This window comes from Lissotriton vulgaris, chromosome 8 (genome assembly GCF_964263255.1).
Source record: "Lissotriton vulgaris chromosome 8, aLisVul1.2, whole genome shotgun sequence".
NCBI classification, from domain to species: domain Eukaryota; kingdom Metazoa; phylum Chordata; class Amphibia; order Caudata; family Salamandridae; genus Lissotriton; species Lissotriton vulgaris.
Window position 1 is genome coordinate 577,598,042 of NC_141696.1, and position 22,305 is coordinate 577,620,346.

The window sequence follows — 22,305 nt, forward strand, 5'->3', positions numbered from 1 at the left end:
AGCAGCGATACATTTGAGCACACAGAGCTTGTTGTGAGCGCAGCTCTAAATGGCTTTGCATAGTGTATCACTAAATATATGAGATAGGTGGGAATCGCCTCTATACTTCCGTGAAAAATCCGATCAAATAAAGTAGTGTGAAATAGTTTTGCTGCTGGAACACATCAGATGTTTCCTAAGATGTTTTTGGCTTATCCCATCTGCGTTTAAGGAAAATTAAAATGAATGAATGTGTGCTCCCAATTTGCGAGTACCTATTGGGTACTCGCAAATTGCGCATGCAATTCCCATTCATTCCTATGGGCCTCTAGGCCCATAGAAATGATTGGGAAGCCATTCCTTATTTGCGACTCACAATTTGCGACTCACAAATAAGGAATGTGTAGGAATCGCAACAAATTTGCTGAAACCTCCATACATTGCATTTTGCGAGTCTATAATATCACATATGTAAAATTCGCTATTATAGACTCGCAAAATCCAATTTTGATACATCTGGCCCAAAGTGTCTAGAGTAACCCAAATACATGTTCTCACCTTAAGTAGAGAACTAGGAATGAGTCTTTTACCCACATATTTTCAGCCATTTCAAACAATCCACCTTATACATTGACTGTAATGATGAAAAGTGGTCCTTTTCAGTCTTTTCCGTTAGGTAAGCTCTGTATGATCTTCAGAAATATAGGCTGCCACACACATGGCAGATGCTTCATGGGGTGTGAACACAACCTTTCGTGTATAAACGCACAAGAGAAACAGTCCTGGCTCAAGGGAGCAGGCATCTGAATTGGTCATGGTGAGAGATAAGTTTATCCAAAGGGCTCAGGCTAGCAAATAAGATGGAATAAAGTGTGTTAGTTTGGCAGAGTTCGTCCTGTCAACTGTCCCTGTGTCTTTTTAGGTCTGACGTTAGCCAAGATCTTTTGATTTTACTAAATGTATATGTATAATACTTACTTAGGAGTTTTCACCCAGCTCTCTTCATCTATTGGTCTGTTATTATGTTCTGTATCATTCACTCCAGCGTAAAGCATGGGATAATTGGTAAGTCCACTTCAGCCATTGGCTAACTTTAGCGTGCGTTACAACATTCTGCCCTTTCACAAGGAGCACATCCACATACAAAGTAGTTCCAATCAGTGTCAGTGACTGCTATGGCAATGTGTGCTTTTGGAGACCCAAACAATGTTCTTGCTTTTAGCCAATGTTTTTTTTTCATCAGTGAGGAACCGGCTGCTTCCACCACAATAAAGATTTGCGAGAACCAAAACAAAACAATAATTGACAAAGACAAACAACTGGCAACCAATGCTAGACCTATTGCCTTTTGCAATGCTTTATTTGGACGTGTGCTTACCTTCTTTTGGCTCAAGGCCTTCTCACACTTTGAGCTATGAATTTCTCTGAGCCGCCCAAGCCCAGTTGGTCAAACCAGATCAGCGGAACTAGCTTTAAATTACACCTGAGTGCAATGAAACATGGGTGCACGTCCAACATTTACTCAACAAGTCTGAAAGCCTTATGTAGACCGAGCTGTACTTTCCTTTTTAACCAATAATGTCCATTATTTGGGAACTCATATTTTGACCTGTCAGGGTGACTGATCAGTGGTGCAAAATGTGTGACTTTGCTCCTCCACTCACAGCATAATTCACATACACTAAGGAGGTGTGTATTCTTCCTAATCAATGCCACTTTTCACTTTATTTCTGAACCTGCCCCTCTGTGTGGGCTCCCATCATGCACTCCCGTTGTGCCTGCCTTTTCACAAGAGCCAAAACAAAGATTTCCCAGAAGCCCTCCTTAGAAACTCACAGGATTATACTTACTAAGCGTCTTCAACTTCTTTCTAAGCCCAGCTGCCTTGGTCACTCTTATGGACTTATGTGATTTTTATGTAGCTACTCTTAGCTGAGGGCTCATATTTTGGTTTTTCATAAGACCTGCCCATTTTTGGTACTTCGTCTTTCTGCCGTATCTCCTTCTCATCCTGTTTTTCTGCAAACCTCTTCCCTCGACACTTGAGTCTAAACTACTCTGTCTGATGCCCGATGGAGCTACCTGGTTTAGCTATAGTGGAGATGGACCGTGGATTCCCACCTTGGTCGTCACCTACCCAGTCAGTCTTTAGACAGACTTCCTTTCGTCTCTACGGTTGTCTCTTCCCTTATCCTCACGTTCTCACCTCATCTACCCCCCACTTCTTTTCTCTCTCCTTTCTCTCCTCTCCTAATGTATTGCTGATTGTTTGATGCAATGTGTAATTGTTGATCTTTTTCTGTTATACTGTTAAACCACATTGTTGCACTTCCTTTCATCCCTCCTGTCGTCACCTCCCGCATCCTCCCTCTATTTATGTCTCTCCGTCTCCCCTCTCTCAATGTACTGAGACTGAATTTTTTTTGTATGATGCCCGATGGAGCTACCTGGTTTAGCTATAGGTGAGATGGGCCGTGGATTCCCTCCTTGGTCTTCACCTACCCAGTCGGTCCTTAGACTGACTTCTTTTCGTCTCTCCGTATTGTCTCTTCCCTTATCCTCCCTTTCTCACCTCCCCTGCCCCCTCCACTACTTTTTTCTCTCCTTTCTCTCCTCTCCTAATTGTATTGCCTATTTTCTGGGGATTTATTATGTAATTGTTGAACTTTTTATGTTACAATGTTGATTCTCATGTAAAGTGCTCTGATACCTCCGGGTCTAGCCAGCGCTATATAAGACTCTTTAAATAAAATAAAATAAATAACTTATCCTAGATGCCTCTCCCTAATCCTTGGTTTCCATCTGGCACGCCCAATCTGCCTGTTCCAAGACCACCCTTTTCCTTTCAATCTCCTTTTGGTACCTAATTCAGAACTGTCTCCATTAACTTTCCCTGTGGCTTCTTTTACTCCCTGCCTATTTTCACTAATGGCTCAATTTCTGTTTCACTTTTCAGGGTAAAGTTATGTTCTCCGACCAAAGCCCCCTAGTCTGGGCCATATTTACTTCCTCCTTAGCTACTACAGATTTTTGGGGTGAACCGTCTCCATGATATATCAACCCTGTCTAGTTCAGAACATTTTTGAAGTGCCTTACCAAGAAGGGATATCCAGACACTTAGCAGTGACTATTCATAGAGAGCCCTTAGACCTGTTCAATACATTTTTTTTTACTTTATCACACCCTTTTCCTTAAAAAAGGACCACGTTTTCTGATTGTTTGTTATTGACTGAAAACTGATTCCAGACATGTTGTGAGCACCTGCAACAACATTCCTTCATCCCATTCTCTGAAATTGAGGAATGCATAGTGATTTCAGCGCAAGCAGATGGGGCTGTTCTCAGAGTGCTGTCTGCTTTCAGGAGTTCTTGTCCACCAGCACCCTTTCCTCAGCTGGCCATGGAGTGGCAAATAATTAAAATATTCCTGTTGCCTCATGATGATATAACTGAAGAAATAGGCAGAGAAGGAGCCCCCCTTTCATTTCCACATTGGGAATGATGTAGGTGTGGACCATGTAGGGAAGAGAAACTGACCACAATATGGAATGAGGGAGAGACCAACAGAGCTAACAAGCTTTCTGGCCTCTACAATGCCCCTTACTCCAGGCAGAATGCATGTAATAGACAAAGGAAGAGGAGGTGTCATAATATGGCATCAGGTAACTGATGATACAGTCTTGGTATGTGGTTGCTTCATCCTTGGTAGATGATGGCAGAATACCTCTGGCATATGATGCTAGTACACCCTTGTGTGATGATTGCATACCTAGTTCATAATGGATGCACCTCTAGTAATAGGTGACAATACATTCCTGACATGACTGCATACCATTTCCGTGTATTGTACCACAGGGGCCTGTTCACAAACTGCACTTTTTTAGTAGATTTAGTAGTACTACAATAGTCCTATTCACGTACTATGGTGATGGCATTGATAACCGCTCTCTCTTGGCACATGATGGAAGCACAGCCCTGGCACATGAGGGAACGGCAGACCTAGGATATGATAATTGCATTTAAACTCTGGTCCCTCGGTTACAAGCCAGCCGAAGCTGTATTTCCTCCCACGCAGGGCATAGCTTCAGCGACCACAAATGGCCTAGTGTTCCGCACCCAGGATTACCGGGTGTTAGAACGCCGGCCCGATGTTATCAGAACGCACACGGTGAAATCAACTGTGGCTCGACAGAGATGGAGGACAGAGGCACCACCCGACCCCCAACCCATCTGGACTGCACATGGGCAATAGAGGATCATGGAACTCGCTCCCTCAACTGACCTAGAACTTGCCCTGCCTCTAGGGCTTTTAAGTGGGATGAAAAAAACTGGGGGGGGTCTCTCAAAGGGGCGTGGCCGATGTAATTAAGTGCGTGGCTTAACAACACCTAAGCTAAAAATCTGTTCTCAGTATAGTGTGCCGCCTCACTTGCATTTTGCTGTTTCTGTCATTGCATCCAGATATATGCTACAACAAGTAACATTATAACTACAAGTCAGGACTATTGACTTTGTCAATGGTTCTTAGTTGCATAAGATAAATAAGCAGCAGCTATGGCTTGTATATAACATTGAAAAAGCTTCCACTTAAAGCCCTGGTGACACCATGACAATGTTGCTGCTCCTGCGTTTCAACAAGAGAAGGGAAGCCCAGAGAGAAAATTGCTCTCTTTGAAGGATTTCCCTTCCCCTACAATGCTCACCTGGCATGACGTAATGCCTAACTTCTCCACAAGTGAGAAGTGCAGGGTGACCAGACGTCCAGGATTTGCCCGGACAGTCCCGTTTTTTTCACTAGTTGTCCCAGCAGATTTGGGCAATTTTTGCTCATGTTCCCGTTTTTAGAGTGGGTTGACTGAAACCAGTGAGAGACACTTTTTTTGGGTGTTCTAAAGTATTGCTAGTTAGCAGCTGTTATTAGTGAGCAATTTAATTAACAGGTATGAATTTGGTTGTAGAAATTACATTTTATTTACTTTCTTAATGCATCTTCTGTGATCCTATGTTGATGACAGCTGTCATTCTGCTCCATTCGTGGATGAAAAAGTGTAGTCCTTCTTCTATTTTCCCCAAATGTCCACGTTTTTGGTTCTCAAGATCTGGTCACCCTAGAGAAGTGAGCAGTGTGAGCACCCGCACATCTTTGTGCCACCCGTGCCATGGCACAAAACAGAGGCCGATAGAGACCCGTTTCGAGCCCCCCTTTAAAAAACTGCCGGTGCTCAGCACCGGGAACACCCTAGGACATATTTGTGTACGCAAGTATGGAAAGGGTGTGTTTGGTGGCCATATTAGGGAAATTAGGTTCCAGTGTGTCCACTGAAGGATGTTTTTGTTGGGCATAACTTTGAGAATTCCTGCAGGTGCGTCGTGTTCCCATTAATAATGAAATGCGACATTCTCGAACAAAGAAAGGCTCGAGCGTTTTGTTCTGGGGTAAATTAAGAAATGCCTGGGGCGTTCAAGCAATCCTTTGTGAATTCTGTACGGTCGCAGACTTCCGTTCCAACTTTAGGATGTTTAAGCACCTCTAATTATTTCCAGAGAAACTCTCAGTAAACACGTCTCGCAGCAAATGGTCAGTTAGGAAAACAAAATTAATTTGCTCCACAAATTTAGATCCCAATTTTCCTGTCATGCAGTCACTTATATTTCATTTGTACTGTTTTTTTAATTTGATTTTTGCCTTATTCTTGGGGAGGGGGTGGGTTTGTATTTTGCTTTTGTACATGGTGCTCCCCAGAAAAACCCTAGCATTTCACATATGCAGGTTTTGTAGTTCGAATCGTCTCTCTCTCTCTATATATATAACATATATTGTATTATGTGTTGGGGGGTTCAGAGAGGGACCCTCCCTGAGCACAAAAGAATAAAAAAACTTGTCCCTCTTGTGCCCCCGTGAGTGAGAATGTGGGGTAGGGGTCTGTCACCAGCTGGCTGCCTATGGATGCATGGCCACCCACGGGGGTTTGTGACCCTGTGGCCTCTCCCCGCCATGCATGGCTAAAGGCAATTTGTGGTGGTGGTTGAACACAGATGTATCTTATGTATGTATGTATCGTAATATACATTATACGTAACTAAGGTAGTTAAGATTTTAACTAACGTTAAAAAGAACTAGAAATTCACTGGTGAAAAAAACCTTAAAACATTAAAGTGGAGTTATACATAGGTCTTCTAATAATCAAAAAACGAAAGTTTTAAAAACAAATCCACCCGTTATACATAACTCATGTAAATTTAACTTGTACCGCTATGAAGTACTGGTTATTGCTGCCTATTATATCACTGATGACATCTGAAATCTACGGAAGTGCAAGTTATACTTACGTCAGTTATGATTAATTGGTGAATCTCACAGTTTTTTTTTAATGTTCATGTTAAATCTGTGCTGATTAAGGCAAGATTGCTGAGAACATATAACAAAAAATGGTGGTTGACAAGTCGAACCCTGATGCGCTTCTGACTGCGGTGTGCGTTTTTTAAGATTCAGCATGCTACATCTTTGCATATTGCTACCCCACTTCTTCTTGTGCAACTTACACAATTTTATGTGGTGCCCTAATAGCAAAAAGAAATCACAAATTTGCAGCAGATGGTGTTGGATACAGTAAGATGTGCAGATGTAGGATTTGTGTGGATGTTCAATGTATTGTATTTTGTGGTGATTGCATTTATATAGCGCTTACTATCCATGACGAGGCACTGAAACCCATCCCATGCATTTACTTCAGTTTCTATGTGGAAGATTAAGTTAAGAAAAGTTATTATCATTAGGCTGAGTTCATGGAAATGGTTGGTGGGATGAGTAGATAGGCTAGAAGAGGTTAGTTATTGATAGATTGTAGGACTTTGGATTCAAAGAAGGAGAGGTTGCGATCTATGAAGTGGGGTGTCTCCAGTTTGCAGAAATACACAAATATAGTGTAAGGCAGACATGCATGTGACTGAGTAGGCTACACTCAGAGAGAGTAAGGCACACAGAGGATGGAAGGTAAGGACCCGGGGATGTATGACGGTACAACGCGTACCGTTACAACGCGTACCTTTACGACGCAGGTTTAACAATGCAAGTCGTTACAACGACTTGCGTTGGGGGGCGCTGGATAGTGATTAGTTTAATTTACTATTCCAACTCCAGTCTCCGTGGATAGTAAGGAAGGTGTTGGATAGTAAATTAAACTATCCCCTATCCTAGAGCGCCCTCCAGCGAAAGTCGTAACGACTTTTGTTGTAAATCCTGCGTTGTAACGGTACCGCTTTGTAACGGTTCCGTTGTAAAGGAGGTTTCCCGGACCCGGTCATTTCATAGAAAGGAAGTAGAGGGAACAATTAATGGTTATAAGTCAAGGTCATTTTTTAAATGCAGAGTCTTGGAAATATAATGAAAGGGAGATTATGAGACAGCATTCAAGTTGAGCATATAAAAACTGTAGGAAGATGTCTTGATAGTATCACATGTGGGCAGGAGCAGCTTGTTGTAGCGTCTTTGGTGTTCTTTTTGGCTGTCAATGGTGTTAAAACTTTGCTCTTTGATAGGTAACATTAATAGCAAAGCTTGTTCCCAGTCTTTCAGACTTCATATTTGGCTCTTTCTATTTTGTGCTACTGTGTTATGTGTGTGGAAAGTCTGGATAGCTGGTTCATTGGGTTTGACAAGTAAGATTTGAACGAGTGGACAATCTCTGCCATTTTGTTGCTCATTCAGTTTTGTTCGTGTTTGAGATTGAGGCTTAGCTGGCATGTTTATAGGGGGATTGGGTTGATCTGATACACCGTTGCTCTTAGTGAGGGGATATTTATATAGGAATTGTGCTAAATTGGTTCTTCCTTGATCTTAGAGGGAAATGCAGTGACGGAGAGGCCAGAATTTCTGTCGGTACTCGTCTTTATGAATGACATCATACAGAGTCTTTGATGGGTAATAACCAAATGTTAACCATTCTTTTGAATCCCACGTGGTTCTCAGTGGCTCTAATCTTTGCAGGTAGGGAATTCCATAATTTGGTGGCTGAAAGGTAGCAAATAGCACCAACAAAAGCTTTCTTCAGGAAAGCTGTAACTATTCAAACTGGTGCCAGTCTGGAGCATAGGTGATTGGTAGGAATTATTTGGTGATTTATGATTGAAGTGATATTGGGGCTTTGCCATTTATCTCTCTGGGAGTGATGCATAATAGCTTGCAATGGATTCTTCTTCTGACAGGAGAGATGTAAGATTGTATCTTTACATTTAGAAGTAGTCTAGCTGCTGAATTCTAAATTCTCTGCAGCCTCCTCATGATTAAAAGGAATACCCTAGTATAATCCGTTAGTGTCATCCAATTTAGAGTAGAATAGGTAACGTTGTCGCTTGTATTTTTTAAGACAATCCAACATGTGCAATGATGCGTTGAAGTGTTTTCATCATGCAGAAAGTTTCTTTAGACACCTAGATATTATTATTCCTTTCTATGCGTAATTGAGCTCTCCCCAACATCAGGGTGTAATGTCAGTAAGCGTCTCTGTAATTAGCCATGCAGTTGTAAAGGGGACTTCTCAATCTAAAGATACATTCTCAGTTTTATTTCAGCGCTAATTAGTGATATACTTGTTAACATAGATTCCCTCACACACACTTGTAAACTCACACACACATTAACACACTCACGCACCGTCATATATAGATACATCCAGATGCATAGCACCGAAAGTAACGTCTGCATTTATTGTCATTTTTATGCAGCTTTATCCCTATGAAGTCAATTTCCCATCAAAAGGAGGAGCCGCTATTATACACTCACCAAAGAATAGTGAGTGATTACTTACCTGGAAATTGCACATACTATCGATTTGCACCCTGCTGTTTTTGGCCCATGCTTGCACATTTGTGAGGAAGGCAGAAAACCGCACACAGATTCCCTATGAACTCTTCCCTTAGTTTACCCTTTCAGTTTTTGTCTACCATTGGCGACGACATACCCCAGACTCTCCCATTAGCACTGCTAAAAGCTGAAATTCACTTGAACACACATAGATGCAGACACTAATTGCAAAGTGACTGAATTATGGAAAAGGGTTACTACAGTATCTCCATGTTGTTTTACTATATTCCACAGCTAGTGATGGACACTACTACATGAAGACTGACAGAGTACTCCTACTTTGATCCTCACCTTTGTTTGCAGAATTTTAGTCGGCAATGACATACTTTGGTAAAATTCCTGATTTTTACGGGTGTGGCTTTTCGAAGCCAATGCTGGCTACTCCTGTGGAAAATCCTCAGCAACCCTGGAAAACAACTTTATCCATGGTGATTGTCAACCTCTTCCTTGGTGGAGGCTGTAAATCTACCAACATAAGAAAAATGAAGTCCATGACTAAACTTAAAATGAGCCTGAAAATGTCAATCTGGCACTTTGTTTCTCTCTTTTGCTCATCTATGATGCAAAATGAGCGTGATACACAAGCCATGAGGTGTTTTAATATTTGGAGCAGAGTTTGTATTGCTAAATATTTATAGAGCCTACAGCAGACCTGTGTATACTCTTCAATGTGCTGTTATCTGTGTACATCTGGTTCAGTTCTAAGCCCTGCAGACCAAGACAGCTTCTCTGTATTCCAGTGACTAGCCACTGGGAAAAGCTCCCTTCAATAGATTTATATAGGGGTTCCAATCCCATAGTACCTAGCTGCAGGGTGGATGTTCCAATGTCCCTTATTATGCTGGGGCCCAAATGAGATTAGATTGATTCTACATTTAAGTTTGCAAGAGCTGAACACTATGAATCCTTCCAGTGCTTGCAAAGATGGGCTGCACTGAGACAGCAAGCTCCCTGTAGAGGAGCTCAAGGGTTTACCACGTCCATTTTTCACAGGACAACGAAAACCAGCACAGCATAACCAGGCAAAAATGACCAGCTAGCACCTAAGTGATTGCACGAGATGCCTACTAGAATTAAATTTTGTTGATAGACATTTTTCATCATCAGACTTTGACCTGGAGTAGTAAAGAGAAAGAGAGAAAAGGAAGAAAGAAAGAGACAAAGATAGAACAACTGTGACTAGCGGATAAAGCAAACATTTGTAGTAACCTGCAATGGTGAGATAAAGAGACCACCCTCCACTGTGTCTGCTCAAAAAAGGCATGAATGATTGAATGTTTCTTGGCCAAATGATCTATCAGGTGAGAGGACTCCCTCACAAGCAATGTAAGATCTGGAACCAATGGAAACATTATTTTCATTTTGACTTGCCACCCCTGTGAATTTAGTGTCGCGAGGTGTTACTTTTACCACATTAGTACTCTTATATCTGTCTGATTTCCACCTAATACTTATTATCTGCATATGCTTCTACATGATTAAATATCGACTTCTACAATGAATGCCTGACAACCGCTGTTATTAAGTTCATAAATTGTATGATCAAAAATGTAAAAAAAAATATGTTCTTACATAAGAAAAATGTGAGCTAAGGAGGGAGGAAGTGTAGGGCTTTTGCATAAAGAAGCATTAGGTGGAAACAAAAGTAGGTTGCATTGGCAATTGGTGATCCAAACATTCAGCAGCGCTGCCGTTGGACTCTTACGAGAACTTTGGACTGAAGTATTTTTTTTTATTTTGTCAAATTATGGAATTAATACACATTTTTAAAATCGTAGGTGGAAGTCAGGGTCGCACTGGGACAACAAATAAGCCCAGGCATCAAAATAAAAGTGGCTCCCTTTCAGTGGATCAGAAAAAGTGACCCACATTAGCATATCAGGGCAGTTTTTAGCTTACAGTAACACGTTAAGGGCCATATTTATGACCTGGCTTGCGTCGCTCTTCCACCACGCAACGTGGTGGAAGAGCAACACAAACCATTAGTCATATTTTTGGAGCCACACAAAGCCACTCTGCTTTGCTTTGAATGGCTTAAAAAATCTGGAGTAATGCAATGCTGGGGAAATTGCTGAGTTGCAATTCTCTGCGCAAGGGAGGTGTTCCATGGGTGTTGCATGAGTGTTTCCATGCAACTCCCATTGTTTTTGATGCCTTTCCAGATTGACCAAACCTGGTAAACCTGGGAATGCGCCAAAAAGATGTGCCTCCCCAGGAGAGGCATGACAAGGGGAAACATCTTTATTTCTTGTCATTTTTTCCTCTTTAGCAGAACACATAGAAAGAGGAAAAAACCTCTCAGGATTGTTTTTGTGCAGTAAGGTGCCCCTTCCTACACAAAAACAATCCTGCCTACAACATCAGTGCCCTTGCACAATGGTACAAGGGTGCCTGCATTGGTGCTAGGCTGCCAAAACGGCGTCAGCGCCAGGGAAAAGGACAGGAATGCCCCGTATTGGATAAATACGGCAATCTTGCCCTTTCTTTGTGATGGAGGGCAGCACAGCAAGGTGACTTGCTGTGCTGCCCTGTTCCACAAAAGTCACAAATATGCCCCTAAGTGTTTCGCAAGGTGTTGGAGATTGCATGCATTAGTGCTTGCTGCAGGCAATGTTTGTCATAATCTCAGGTAAATCAGCAGTAAAAACGGCCCACCTGACCATAAAACAGGCCCACAAATAGGCAGAAAAATGGCCCACACACTGACTTGTCAGATCAGCTCAACAGGCTTTGCCAGATTGCCTTATTGGCCTATATTACAACCCGGGTGGAAGGCAGGATCTGGGGAGAAAATTCAATTTAAAGAATTATAGCCTCCTACTCTTAGACAACCCTTGTAGTTTCTTTGGGTGAGGACCCAAATGACTTCTATCGAGGCACTGTCCTGGTCTGAGACACTTTCAGTGCTGCCTTTCAAGACCTTAGGAGCACCAAGATACTTTTCTAACAAGCAATGGCAAATCCAATAGGTCTGGCACTAGTAGCTGCCAGCCTTTGGCATGGTCAATACTTGTTTTGTCATGTTTTTTGCAAAATCTTATTGTTGGAGAGCTACTGGGCTCCCACCAATCTAAAAAGAAACATTAGCTAAAAACAAAAATTGTTTTGGTCTCAATAAGCACACACTGCCATAGTATTCCTGGTACTGAAAGCAAATACTGTGTGTATGGATGGGCATCATGTTTAAGAGCAGAATGTCATGCTCACAGTGAAGTTAGCCAATGCCTGCATTAATCTGACCCTTTGCTTCGTGGTATATGCTGTGATGGTGGAGGAAAATGTGAATGACACAATAACAGGCCAGTGGTTAAAAGAGCTGAATGAAAGCCCCTGTAAGAAAGCAAAATGCACATATAATTTTAATAAAGTCCAACTGTCTTGTCTAACGCCAGTCATAAAAATCTGCAGTTTTGAAGGAACATCTGCAGTCACATGCAATATGTGAGCTCAATCTTAGGCTGGTTTATTCAGACAGGAAATGTAGGGACACATGGCTGCTAGAGCCACTCGATGAAGTCTAATAAAGGCCATTATAACTACAACATAATGTAAAACATAGAGTTAGACAGAGACAGAGATTTTACAGTTAGATTGCATTCACATAATGCATTGTTAGCCACCTTAAAATTGCCAATCCTCTTACTTAAAACAATGGGAAAAGATGTCTGCGGTTTTAGACCCTGTCTACAAAGCATTCCCTGCTCTTTGTTGTGGCATTCCATGACTTGGAGCCAAAGTGCGAACTCCTATGCCTCAAGCATTTTGTAAGTGAAGCAGGAAACATGTGTTTGCAACAATTGATTGTATTTACATTTGTGTTTTTGTACTCCAGAATCTGCTAAAATAAGTGTTCTCCCACTTGAGGAGGTAGTACAAGTGCTACTGCAGCTATTCGTAGACGTTATTTTCATTTGTAAAACAATATCAACAAAGGTTTAGCACCACATGTGTTGAGGTGTAAGTTAATGGACGACTTCCTGTGTTTCCTTTGGAAACGTGTCTGCGGATATCTGTATTTCCTCCGACAAACGTAATATATTGAATCCCCTTTGTTAGCATAAGCAAACAATCCAGCAACATCAAAAATATACTTTGTGGCCAAAGACCTCACAATTTAGGAAAAATAAACTTTTTTTCACTCCGAGGTAAATTATCTATGGTGCTCAGCTGGTGCAAAGGCTGGAGCAATACCACATTTCCTGCATTTTGACGTACAGTAAGTCAGTTGCTTAACAAAATGTGAGGTGGCCCCCTGCAAGATATGCTGAAGGCTCCCCTCACAATCACATCAGTAGGGGATGAGGGGGTCCCTACCTATATTGATAGGCCTGGGGGATGCGTGAGCCTTTGTTACGCCCCCTGCAGTAAGTTTACATATACGATATACACATTTGAATCATTTAAGTAGTCCATTGTTGTCCTGAAAATCTGACCCCCTGGACCAACTTTGACCTGTCTGATCTATCTCAATTGCCTTTCAGTCGAATGCTTTCTTATCCTAAACTTATTTACATTTTAACATACTTCCCGGCTAATCTCCCAATTCCATTCACTACTATATATGTGCTAATGCTGTCTTTTATAGCAATGGTTTTAAGTAACTGTGCTAAACTAAATAAACTTCAAACTTCACTTCTAGACGAGTGTAAGACCCTCCCATCATCACTAGGCAAATATAAATCACTTGATCTTCCCTACCTACTGCCTGATTTCAAGCCTTGTGGAAGTTACTAGAGTACTGTACTAGGAGGCAGTGTTTCCTTCTAATATAATTCAATGCAGCAATTGGGGTTCGGACGTGCATATCTGAGTGGCAGGAAAACTACATTTTTTCACATACTCTTACATCCCATTCTGTCAGAAGTGGAAGGTCTTAAAAAGAAAGACAGCAATACAGCGGCTGTTCCTCAGCTATAGCGAAGTGCGTTGCCCCCATACCAGCCTCAAAACGTAAAAAATAAAATGATATTAAATGTGTTTATTATCGTTTTATTTTTCTTTTAATAGCTGAGTCTTGGGGAGGTCTAATTGGGGGCCGTCATGGAGGGGGAGTGGTGGGCATGGCACTGCTGTCAGTTCATATGGGGGTTTGGTTGGCTGTCCCAGGACCGCCAAATCGACATGCGCACTGAAGCTGACTCCAACCCGAGCTGCGTTGCCAGGTTAGAGACAGCAAGCACAGGTTCCCTGTCTCACTGGGAGCGCAAATCATTGGCACTCAGGTCAATCCTGACTCTGCTTTCAAGCTGTCAGTAGCATTCCAGACACAACAAGATGATGGACGGAGTGCTGAAACTTTTCAACCACTCATCCCCAGTCAAGAGATCTAGGTTTAATGCATTGTTCTTTTGCTCACGATGCCACCCTAGTTTGGACCTAGCCATATGCAAATCAGTCTTGATCCTGCTACTCATTGGAACAGTCCAGCCCGAACTGCCAGGCCAGGACTTCCCTGGACCAGAAACAAACACTCTGGGACCGGTTTTGGGATATCACCCCTCATCAGCCAGGCTAGCTTGAATCCAGTTGTACAGCGAAGAGAGGGATAAACACCTGGCCATACCCAGGTCCACATAGGGCGAACATAGCAAGCACAAGAAGTTGACGGACAGAGTGCTGAAACTTTCCAATCACTCATCCCCCAGTCAAGAGATCTAGGTTAATCCAAAAGAAAACAAAACTGATGGATTTAGGCCCAGCTCTCTGTACTGGGGTGAATGTTTGACATTGTTCAGCATTCTGTCTATCAATTGTTCTTTTTCCATGCATCAGCAGCATGAGAGCATCTTATCGATTGGCTGCAGGGGATTCTGTGATGGTGAGGACGGAGCAAAAAAGTGGAGATGCTGCGATGCAGCAGGTAAATGTTTATTTGTGTGTCACCTTTGTTGTTTGCTGTCCGTCGCTCCCCCGCCCCTACTACTCTGCCAGGACACGAGCTGCTACTGCAGCCATATGAAGGATTTTTTGGGTAACCAAACAGCATGAATTGCCCAAGGTGAGGAATGGGATCCATGATGTTGTCTGGCCAAGTAGCACATGGGTGGAGATTCCTGCGAGCCTGGAGATGGTAATGGTAAAAGAAATACATCCAGTAACTCTGTAACCATTTTCTCCTACTTCAAAAATAGTGGGGGCTTAATTTCCTTCTTAATACAGATGCAATTGCTCCCAAGAAATACTTCATTATTGGGACTCCAAACCTTTATCAAAATATCACATATATGGCCCCATGCTGTATGTGCTGGTATATCATGGTATGTGGGTGTGTAATGGTAGGTGACTGGCCATATGATGGTCGGTGTGTGACTCTATGAAGGGGTTAGTGCATTATAGTGGATAAATGGTGAGTGGCTGTGTTATAGTGGATGTGCTGGCCTACAATGGTCGCATTGTGCAGTGGTGTAACAAAAGTTGTGGGGACCCCCTACAAGGTACATGCAGGGCCCCCGCTCCGGATTCAATCCGAAGCTCTCAGGCCTGGGTACTGTGCTCAGGGGGCCCCTGCAGCTCGGTGGTTCCAACTGCACCGTGGGGGCTGCGGAGGCCTGTGTTACACCACTGGCTTTGTGGGTGTATAATGGTGTGTACCATCTGATTAGAGGATGTTTAGGCAAATGATGGAGTGTGTGAGAGTATCTGATATTGTCTGTGGGTGTATTATGGAAGGTGTGTCACCTAAATGTGGTGGGTGTGTACTAGTTAGAGTGTGTTCATATAGGATGGTAAATGTGTGGCCTAGGATTGGGTGTGTGTTGGCTTATGATGCTTGATGTGTTGATGTATGTTGGTGCAGGTGTTAGCACATCATGTTGTGGGGTTGGGTTGATGCTGGGTGTATTGGTGTATGATGTTGGCTGTTTGAGAATGTGAGGGTGAGTGCATTGTGTATGATGGTTGTTGTGTGGTGTATAATAGTAGGTGTGTGCCCATATGATGGTGGGTGTGTGGATGTCTGACAATGGGTGTATATTTGTGTGATGGTGGTGTCTGGCATATGCAGGTATATGTGTGGAGATATTATCATGTGTGTCTGCTGATAAGTGTGAATAATTTTGTAATGGTGAGTGTGTGCACCTATGAAAGTTGTTATGGGTATATAATAGTGGGTTTTCATTATTCTGATGGGTGGTGTAGGGGTATGTTGTTACATGACGGTGAGGGTGTGAGCTTGTGATGGTGACAGTGGCGGCTGCCTCTGTATGGGGGTGGTGGAGCGGGGGGAGTCTGGAGACATAAAAACAAATAAAAAATAAACGTTCCTTCTTCGCCACCCCTGCATGTCTCTCTTCCGTCCTTGCTCTCTGCCACCGAAAGCACCAAGGCTCCAGGACTCTCCCAGCCAATCACAACGCTGCCAAGCTGTCATGGGCACTTAGGGAGGGAGTGCAACCACTGCTGCTCTCTCTGATGGCGGCGAGCCCAGCCTGCCCTCCCGACCTGGCTGGAGTCCCACAAAGAAAAATAAAATGATAATAACATCTTGTTATTATCATTTTATTTTTATTTTGCACTGCTCAATGAGCAGTAGGGGGGCAACGCTCCTCCGCCTTAGTGGAGGAGCTACCACTGGATGGTGGCTGTGTAAGTGTCTGATAATGTGTGGCCATTTGATGGTAATTGTTGGGAATATGATGGTGGGTTTGTTAACATATGGACGGGGTGACTGTGTGGGCGTTCTTCTGTCACTATTTCTCTCTATTTCCCCTTTACTTCTCTCTCACTTTCTATGTTGCTTGCCCCTGCCCCTCACTCTGTTTCTCTCCCTACCCCTGTGTTCTTAACACTTTGTCCTTAAAAATAAACATCTTTACACACCTTCCCTATTTCCAATCCTCCGGGGTGTTGGTAGAGGAATTACAGCACATAAGCCCCCCCCCCCATGCCTGAGGTCACGAGGTGTCGCTTTTAACCACCCCTACTCTGCTCAATGTTAGAATTAGTGTATGCCCCACATTTTCCGCTTTGCCGAAGGGTGGGGGATATTTTTATTACCCGTCTCTGCAATGCTCAAGGAGAAAGGATTTTTAAAATAATCACTCTGAATCAGGGCACAAGTCGTAAAAAAAGAAGTGGGGGGACGCTGTCACGGAAGTGACGTCACGAGGCCAAAGAGTTAAGTCCATCTGTTTGGCAGGGGGGACGGCGTTCCCTGGTAAAATAAGTGGGGGGAAGCCATCTACCCGCGTGGTACCCCGTCTCGAGCCCTGCTCTGAATGTTCACAAACATCAAGAGAGACCCGCACCTGGCAAAGCACTCGGTCAGTCCCGGGAAGGGGGGGGGGTGGCAGGGGGGTAGAGAGAGTGCTAGTGGAAAGCATTCTGCCGCTTTTGTTGCCGGGTGCAGATATTGCAGTATTCTTTGACACCTAAGGACATGGTATTGTGTCACCCTCTATCCTGTCTTGCCTAAAGACATGCATGACGTCCAAGATCATTCCCATTTTTATTCCTGCAGGCAGTCACCACACTTAGTGCCTTTCCACTGTGCTCTGCTGGATCAGGAATAATGTGTCATGACAGTCGCAAACATACTTCATTATCCCTGCTTTGGGTATGAAAAGCACAATGTACATTGATTTAACTATTATCAAAGGAGTGCACCAGTATCACCTGAGTATCACCTGTGAGCAGCCGGTCTGCAAATGTCATTAATACAGATGAGACAATGGCAATACGTCCAAAATGGGTGACACAAGTTCAACTCTGTAGACTGCAGTAAATGTGATCCAGAGCACAACCTTGTCTTTCACTCCAAACTGGAAGGGCAGTAGGACATCCTGAGCAATGTGATGGCTCTCTCATATGTCACAAAGTTACATCAAACTTTGCAAACCAGTCAAGCCAAACAGATGGTGCTAACAATATTCACAAAGCAGTGGTGACGGAAGACTCAGCTTTCCTTCTTATGGCTTCAAACTCTGAGGCCCAAATTAACTAAGATTTTGCGGCTTTTGTGATACAGCCCGATGCAAAATCCTTTTTTTGCATTCACTAAGTCATGTAAAGTGATTTGTGTGGCTTTTTGTAGTTTAGTAAATACAAAGTACTACAATAAAGCGCATAGCACTGCCTTCCGTTACTTTGCATTGGGTAGGTGTTACATGGATAGAGCATGAGCATACCCATGCATCCTGCCATATATTTTGATGCAAACGCATATTTAAAAAAAATTGTCAACTTGGGTTTGTGCCAATACTGTGCACCTACAAGAGATGCAATATGGAGAAATGTCTTTGTTTCTCCTCTTTACTTCCACTTTCTACGTGTGATGCATTTTGCATCACGCATAGAAAGAAGCAATTGCCTCTGCCGATTGTTTTCACAAAAACAATCCTGCCTGTAACACAGACACCCTTACAGAATGGTGTAAGGGTGCATATATTGGTGCTAGGCTGCACACAGTGCAACAGAGCTAGGAGAGAGCATAAGTGCACCATGTCTTAGTAAATATAGTGCATTTCTGCTCTCTCCCTTTCATGTAATGTAAAACAGTAAGTTGCCTTGCTGCATTGCGTGAAAAATAGGAAGACTTACACCTAAGCCACTGTCCACCCCTACATCAGGGCAAGGGCCTCCTCCTTTCATCACCAGACAGGATGGGTGCTGGCACACCATTCCCAGAAGAACTGGACACAAACCACTTTACTTCTGCTGCAATGCAGGAAGGATGTTTCTGGCATTGCAGGTTCACCCACAAAGCCACCCAGCAAGTCACTCTGGGTGATCACCCCAACAAACAGATATGCTCATGGGAGATTTCTGCTGACGACATGAAATTGAGTTTAAGTTTATTTGCCAGATAGCCAGCTTTGGAGTATACTTCCATCTCACCATAAACCTCACCATAGCCTTCAAAAGCATCTTAATTGAGGTACTCCTGGAAATCTTTAAACACTGAGGCCCATACTTGCCAGGATTTTGCATGATGTTGTGTCACTTTTCTGATGCAATCCTGACACAAGATCCATTTTTGCATTTACCAACCCTCACAAAGTCAATTTGCATTGTATAGTAAATACAAAGTAACGCTACAGAGCAAATAGCGCTGTCTTGTGTTACTTTACATTGTGACCGTTTAGACCTGGCTTGGGTCGGAGGAATCCAGTCTATAAACTGTGTGGAGGAGATATGTTTTCAGGACTCTTCTAAACTTCAGTAAATCTTTTTCCAGTCTCATGCATAGTGGGCAAGTGTTCCCCAGGCAGGGGATCAGCTAGCAATAGTGCAACAGATACAACGGCACCTCGTTTGGGGGTGTGAGGGGCCACTGCATCCTAATTATAGTTGTTTTTTACTGCCAAACACGGGAGATCCATTTTTTAAATGTTAATAAAATTGAGAGTTTTCAGATTTCCCTCTTCTGTTATTGTGTCATTCACATGTTACTTCTGCCCACTACAACATACAGCATAGCGCAATGGGTCTTCCAACTTCTGCCATTGGTTAACTGTGAGTGATGACATTCTGCCCTTTCATAAGAAGCATATCCAAACACAAAGTAGTGATCTTAAATGCCAGGAATTACTGTGGCAACATGTGCTTTTTAACACCAAAATATATTTGCTTTAAGTCAATGTGTTTTGGATTGACAAAGGCCTGCCAGCTTCCCCACTGTTTGGTTTTGCAAAAACCATGTCAAAACAAGCACTAACACATTGGAAAGGTTGGCATCTAAAGCCAGACGAGTTGGCATTGCCAAAGCTTGTTCTTGCTTGCATTAGGGTGCATAGCACCCTTGCTATGCCACTGTCCAATGAGTGGAGAACTGATCTTGGGGGGAAATGTCAACAAATATTTTCAACCTAGGTGGTCGATTGGCATGTAGAATTGCTGTGTCTTATCTCTTACTGCTATTGTTTTCATCAAACGTTTATTAGATGCACGACTCGCCTTTTGCTCTATGTGTAGGACTTTGGTACAAAGTTCAATTATTTTCAAATGAATACTTTTGATGAATCATTGTGCTGAAAAATCCCGTCTGTTTCTTGCTTTTACTTTATTCAAATGTATTATATTTTTTATAATGCACAGGCATATTTAAATATAATATACATTAAGAACTTTAATGACACGTTTATATTTCTTATTGTTTATTTAGCCATAACACATCCAGTTAATGATGGTTTATCTTTATATTTTTCTAGGTTTCGAATTAAAATATGGCAGAATACAGTCACATGGAACATATGGATATGCAAAGACCAAATTTAGGTATCTATTCTGGGATGAATTCTCTTAACGGGGACGTAAAAAACATTATGGACACACATACACAGAAAAAGTATACATATAGTTCAAGTCCCGGAAGGAACATGTCTGAAGACTTTTCTGATTCCTACTTCACACTGTCTCAGTTTGGCCGAGAAAGCCCTCGTTCTTTATCAGTGGCTTCTGATGTTCGAAATCCATTGTCCTCTGCCAAGACACAAGGAAGCACACCATTTTCTTACAATGGTCATCATGAAATAGAAAGACCAACTTCCACAAAATCTACCCCTTCTTGTCCGAACTCTCCCCAGGACCACACGTACAGTCCACGAAGAATGCATATTGGTGCCTATCCCCACAGTGACATAGAAATCTCATACCAACTCCTGGAAATGCCTCCATATATGAAACACAACGACAGAAGTAAATCCTACAATAATGCCTACTCCGGGCTAGCAGAAGGAAGGAAAAGCACTGGTTCCCTTCTTCCCATGTGGAACAGAAGATCAGGAAGTGAAACTGTTCTTTCTTCTGGTAGCCGATCAGGAGCCACAAGCGTCCCCTCGAGTCCAAAGCAAGTCAGGAGGATGAATGGGCCAGACCACCACACACTTCAGCCAAGAGCACTAAAATACAAAATGGCTGCTAATGAAGCCACTGTGGGCCCCAGTGCCAGGAAATATGTGGGGGGCTCACTTAGCCACATGGGTGCGTACAGCAGATCCCTCCCTAGGTTGTACAAATCTGCGGAAAATCAGGGGGTGCCTTTTAGTTTACCACCACAACCCTCTTTAGAGAAAACTAGGAGAAAAACTCTTGGCGACAAAAATCTACCTCAGAATGGACAAGAAACTGATAATTACCTTAATTTGTCTTCGACTACCTCTGTGGTTTCTCCTTTACGAAATTCTACCCCAGACGGTACTCATTATACCAGCTCAACGCTAAGTGTTCCGTCCAGCCCCCGAGTGGCGAGAAAAATGCGCCTCGCGTCTTCCTCGTCCTGTGGAAGTGACGAGTTTGAAAGGCTCGGGCTACAAGTTTCTAACCCCACTCACCTCTTTCCTGCGGCTGACATGGACAGCATTTTTTCTGTGGGGAGAAATGCTTCAAATTCGAAAGAGTTCGACAAAGCAGATCTGGAGAGACCCAAGCTGACTGGGAATGCGCTGTCGCCTTCTTTGCGGGAGAGAAAGAACAGCATTGGGTCTGGTTTGGAAGGCGAGGACCTCCTGGACTACCACAGAAAGCAGAGAGAGGAGAGGCTGAGGGAACAAGAGATCGAACGTCTGGTAATCATTTAATAATTATGCTGCACAACATGTAAATGTGTCTTGCAAATTACCTACCACGTTTAAAACCTCACAAATGCTGTAATGCTGTTTTTCTACATCTTCCTTTTAAGTTGTGATACTTTAAACTTGGAGGGATATGACACATATAATGGGTATGAAGTTGATGTTTTGGTATCCAACATTTTATATAAGCTTTTTGATAAAAACATTGTCTACTGTTTTTTACCACCATTTTGTTTCAGTTTTTGCACTTTAATACAGTTTTTCTATGGTCACGTTACAGGTTTTATTTACTTGTACATGCGTTTCATTTCTCAACAAGAGTGAGTAACTTTGCCAATTCTGACTGATTACTGTTTATTTTCTGCACCAGTATTAATGGTATGTTCCTTAGAGCTGTCACTGGGTACAGGTGTGGTGTTCTAGTAGGCTGGTGGTGTACTCAGACAGTGGCAGAACCCTCTCATATATCATTTTGAACACACACATCTTGCACGTTATGCTAAACGATTGTCCAAAGGTATTGGCCACGCTTCTGATGGGGGAAGGTTGGGTATCCTTAACAAAAACATTTTTTTTGGGGGGGGGAACAAGCACCTGGCAGTAAAATATAGAGTGAGGGTCAAATGATATATGCTGTAGTCTGCAACTACACACAAGCAATTTTGATGTGTTCCCCACTTGGCCGAAATGTTTGCGGAAGCACACGAGAACGGTGTTCTTCCCCTGTCATTACGTGAGGCCTTATTGATAGTACTCCCTAAGCCTGGTAAGGACATTGAAAAATGCGACTCGTACCACCCGCTCACCCTTTTAAATATGTAATTATGTTTGTATTTATTTTGTATGTGTGTGATGCATGTATTTTTGGTATAAGATTTGTTTTTATTTTTATTATCTGTGTAAAAATGTTAGTAGTTATAAAAAAAAATTTGTTCTAATTTTGCATTTTTAGTTC

The 22,305-nt window shown here is 42.7% G+C and overlaps 1 protein-coding gene across 2 annotated transcripts in view; it reads left to right on the forward strand.

Annotated features, from left to right (window-relative positions):
* PHLDB2 (pleckstrin homology like domain family B member 2) overlaps positions 1–22,305 on the forward strand; it is a 491,624-nt gene that overhangs the window by 52,989 nt on the left and 416,330 nt on the right. For both annotated transcript variants that reach the window (XM_086934418.1, XM_086934419.1), the window contains exon 2: positions 19,989–21,344. In XM_086934418.1, the coding sequence (XP_086790544.1) occupies positions 20,004–21,344 (1,341 nt within the window). In that variant the 5' untranslated portion in view covers positions 19,989–20,003. The remainder of the gene's footprint in view (positions 1–19,988; positions 21,345–22,305) is intronic.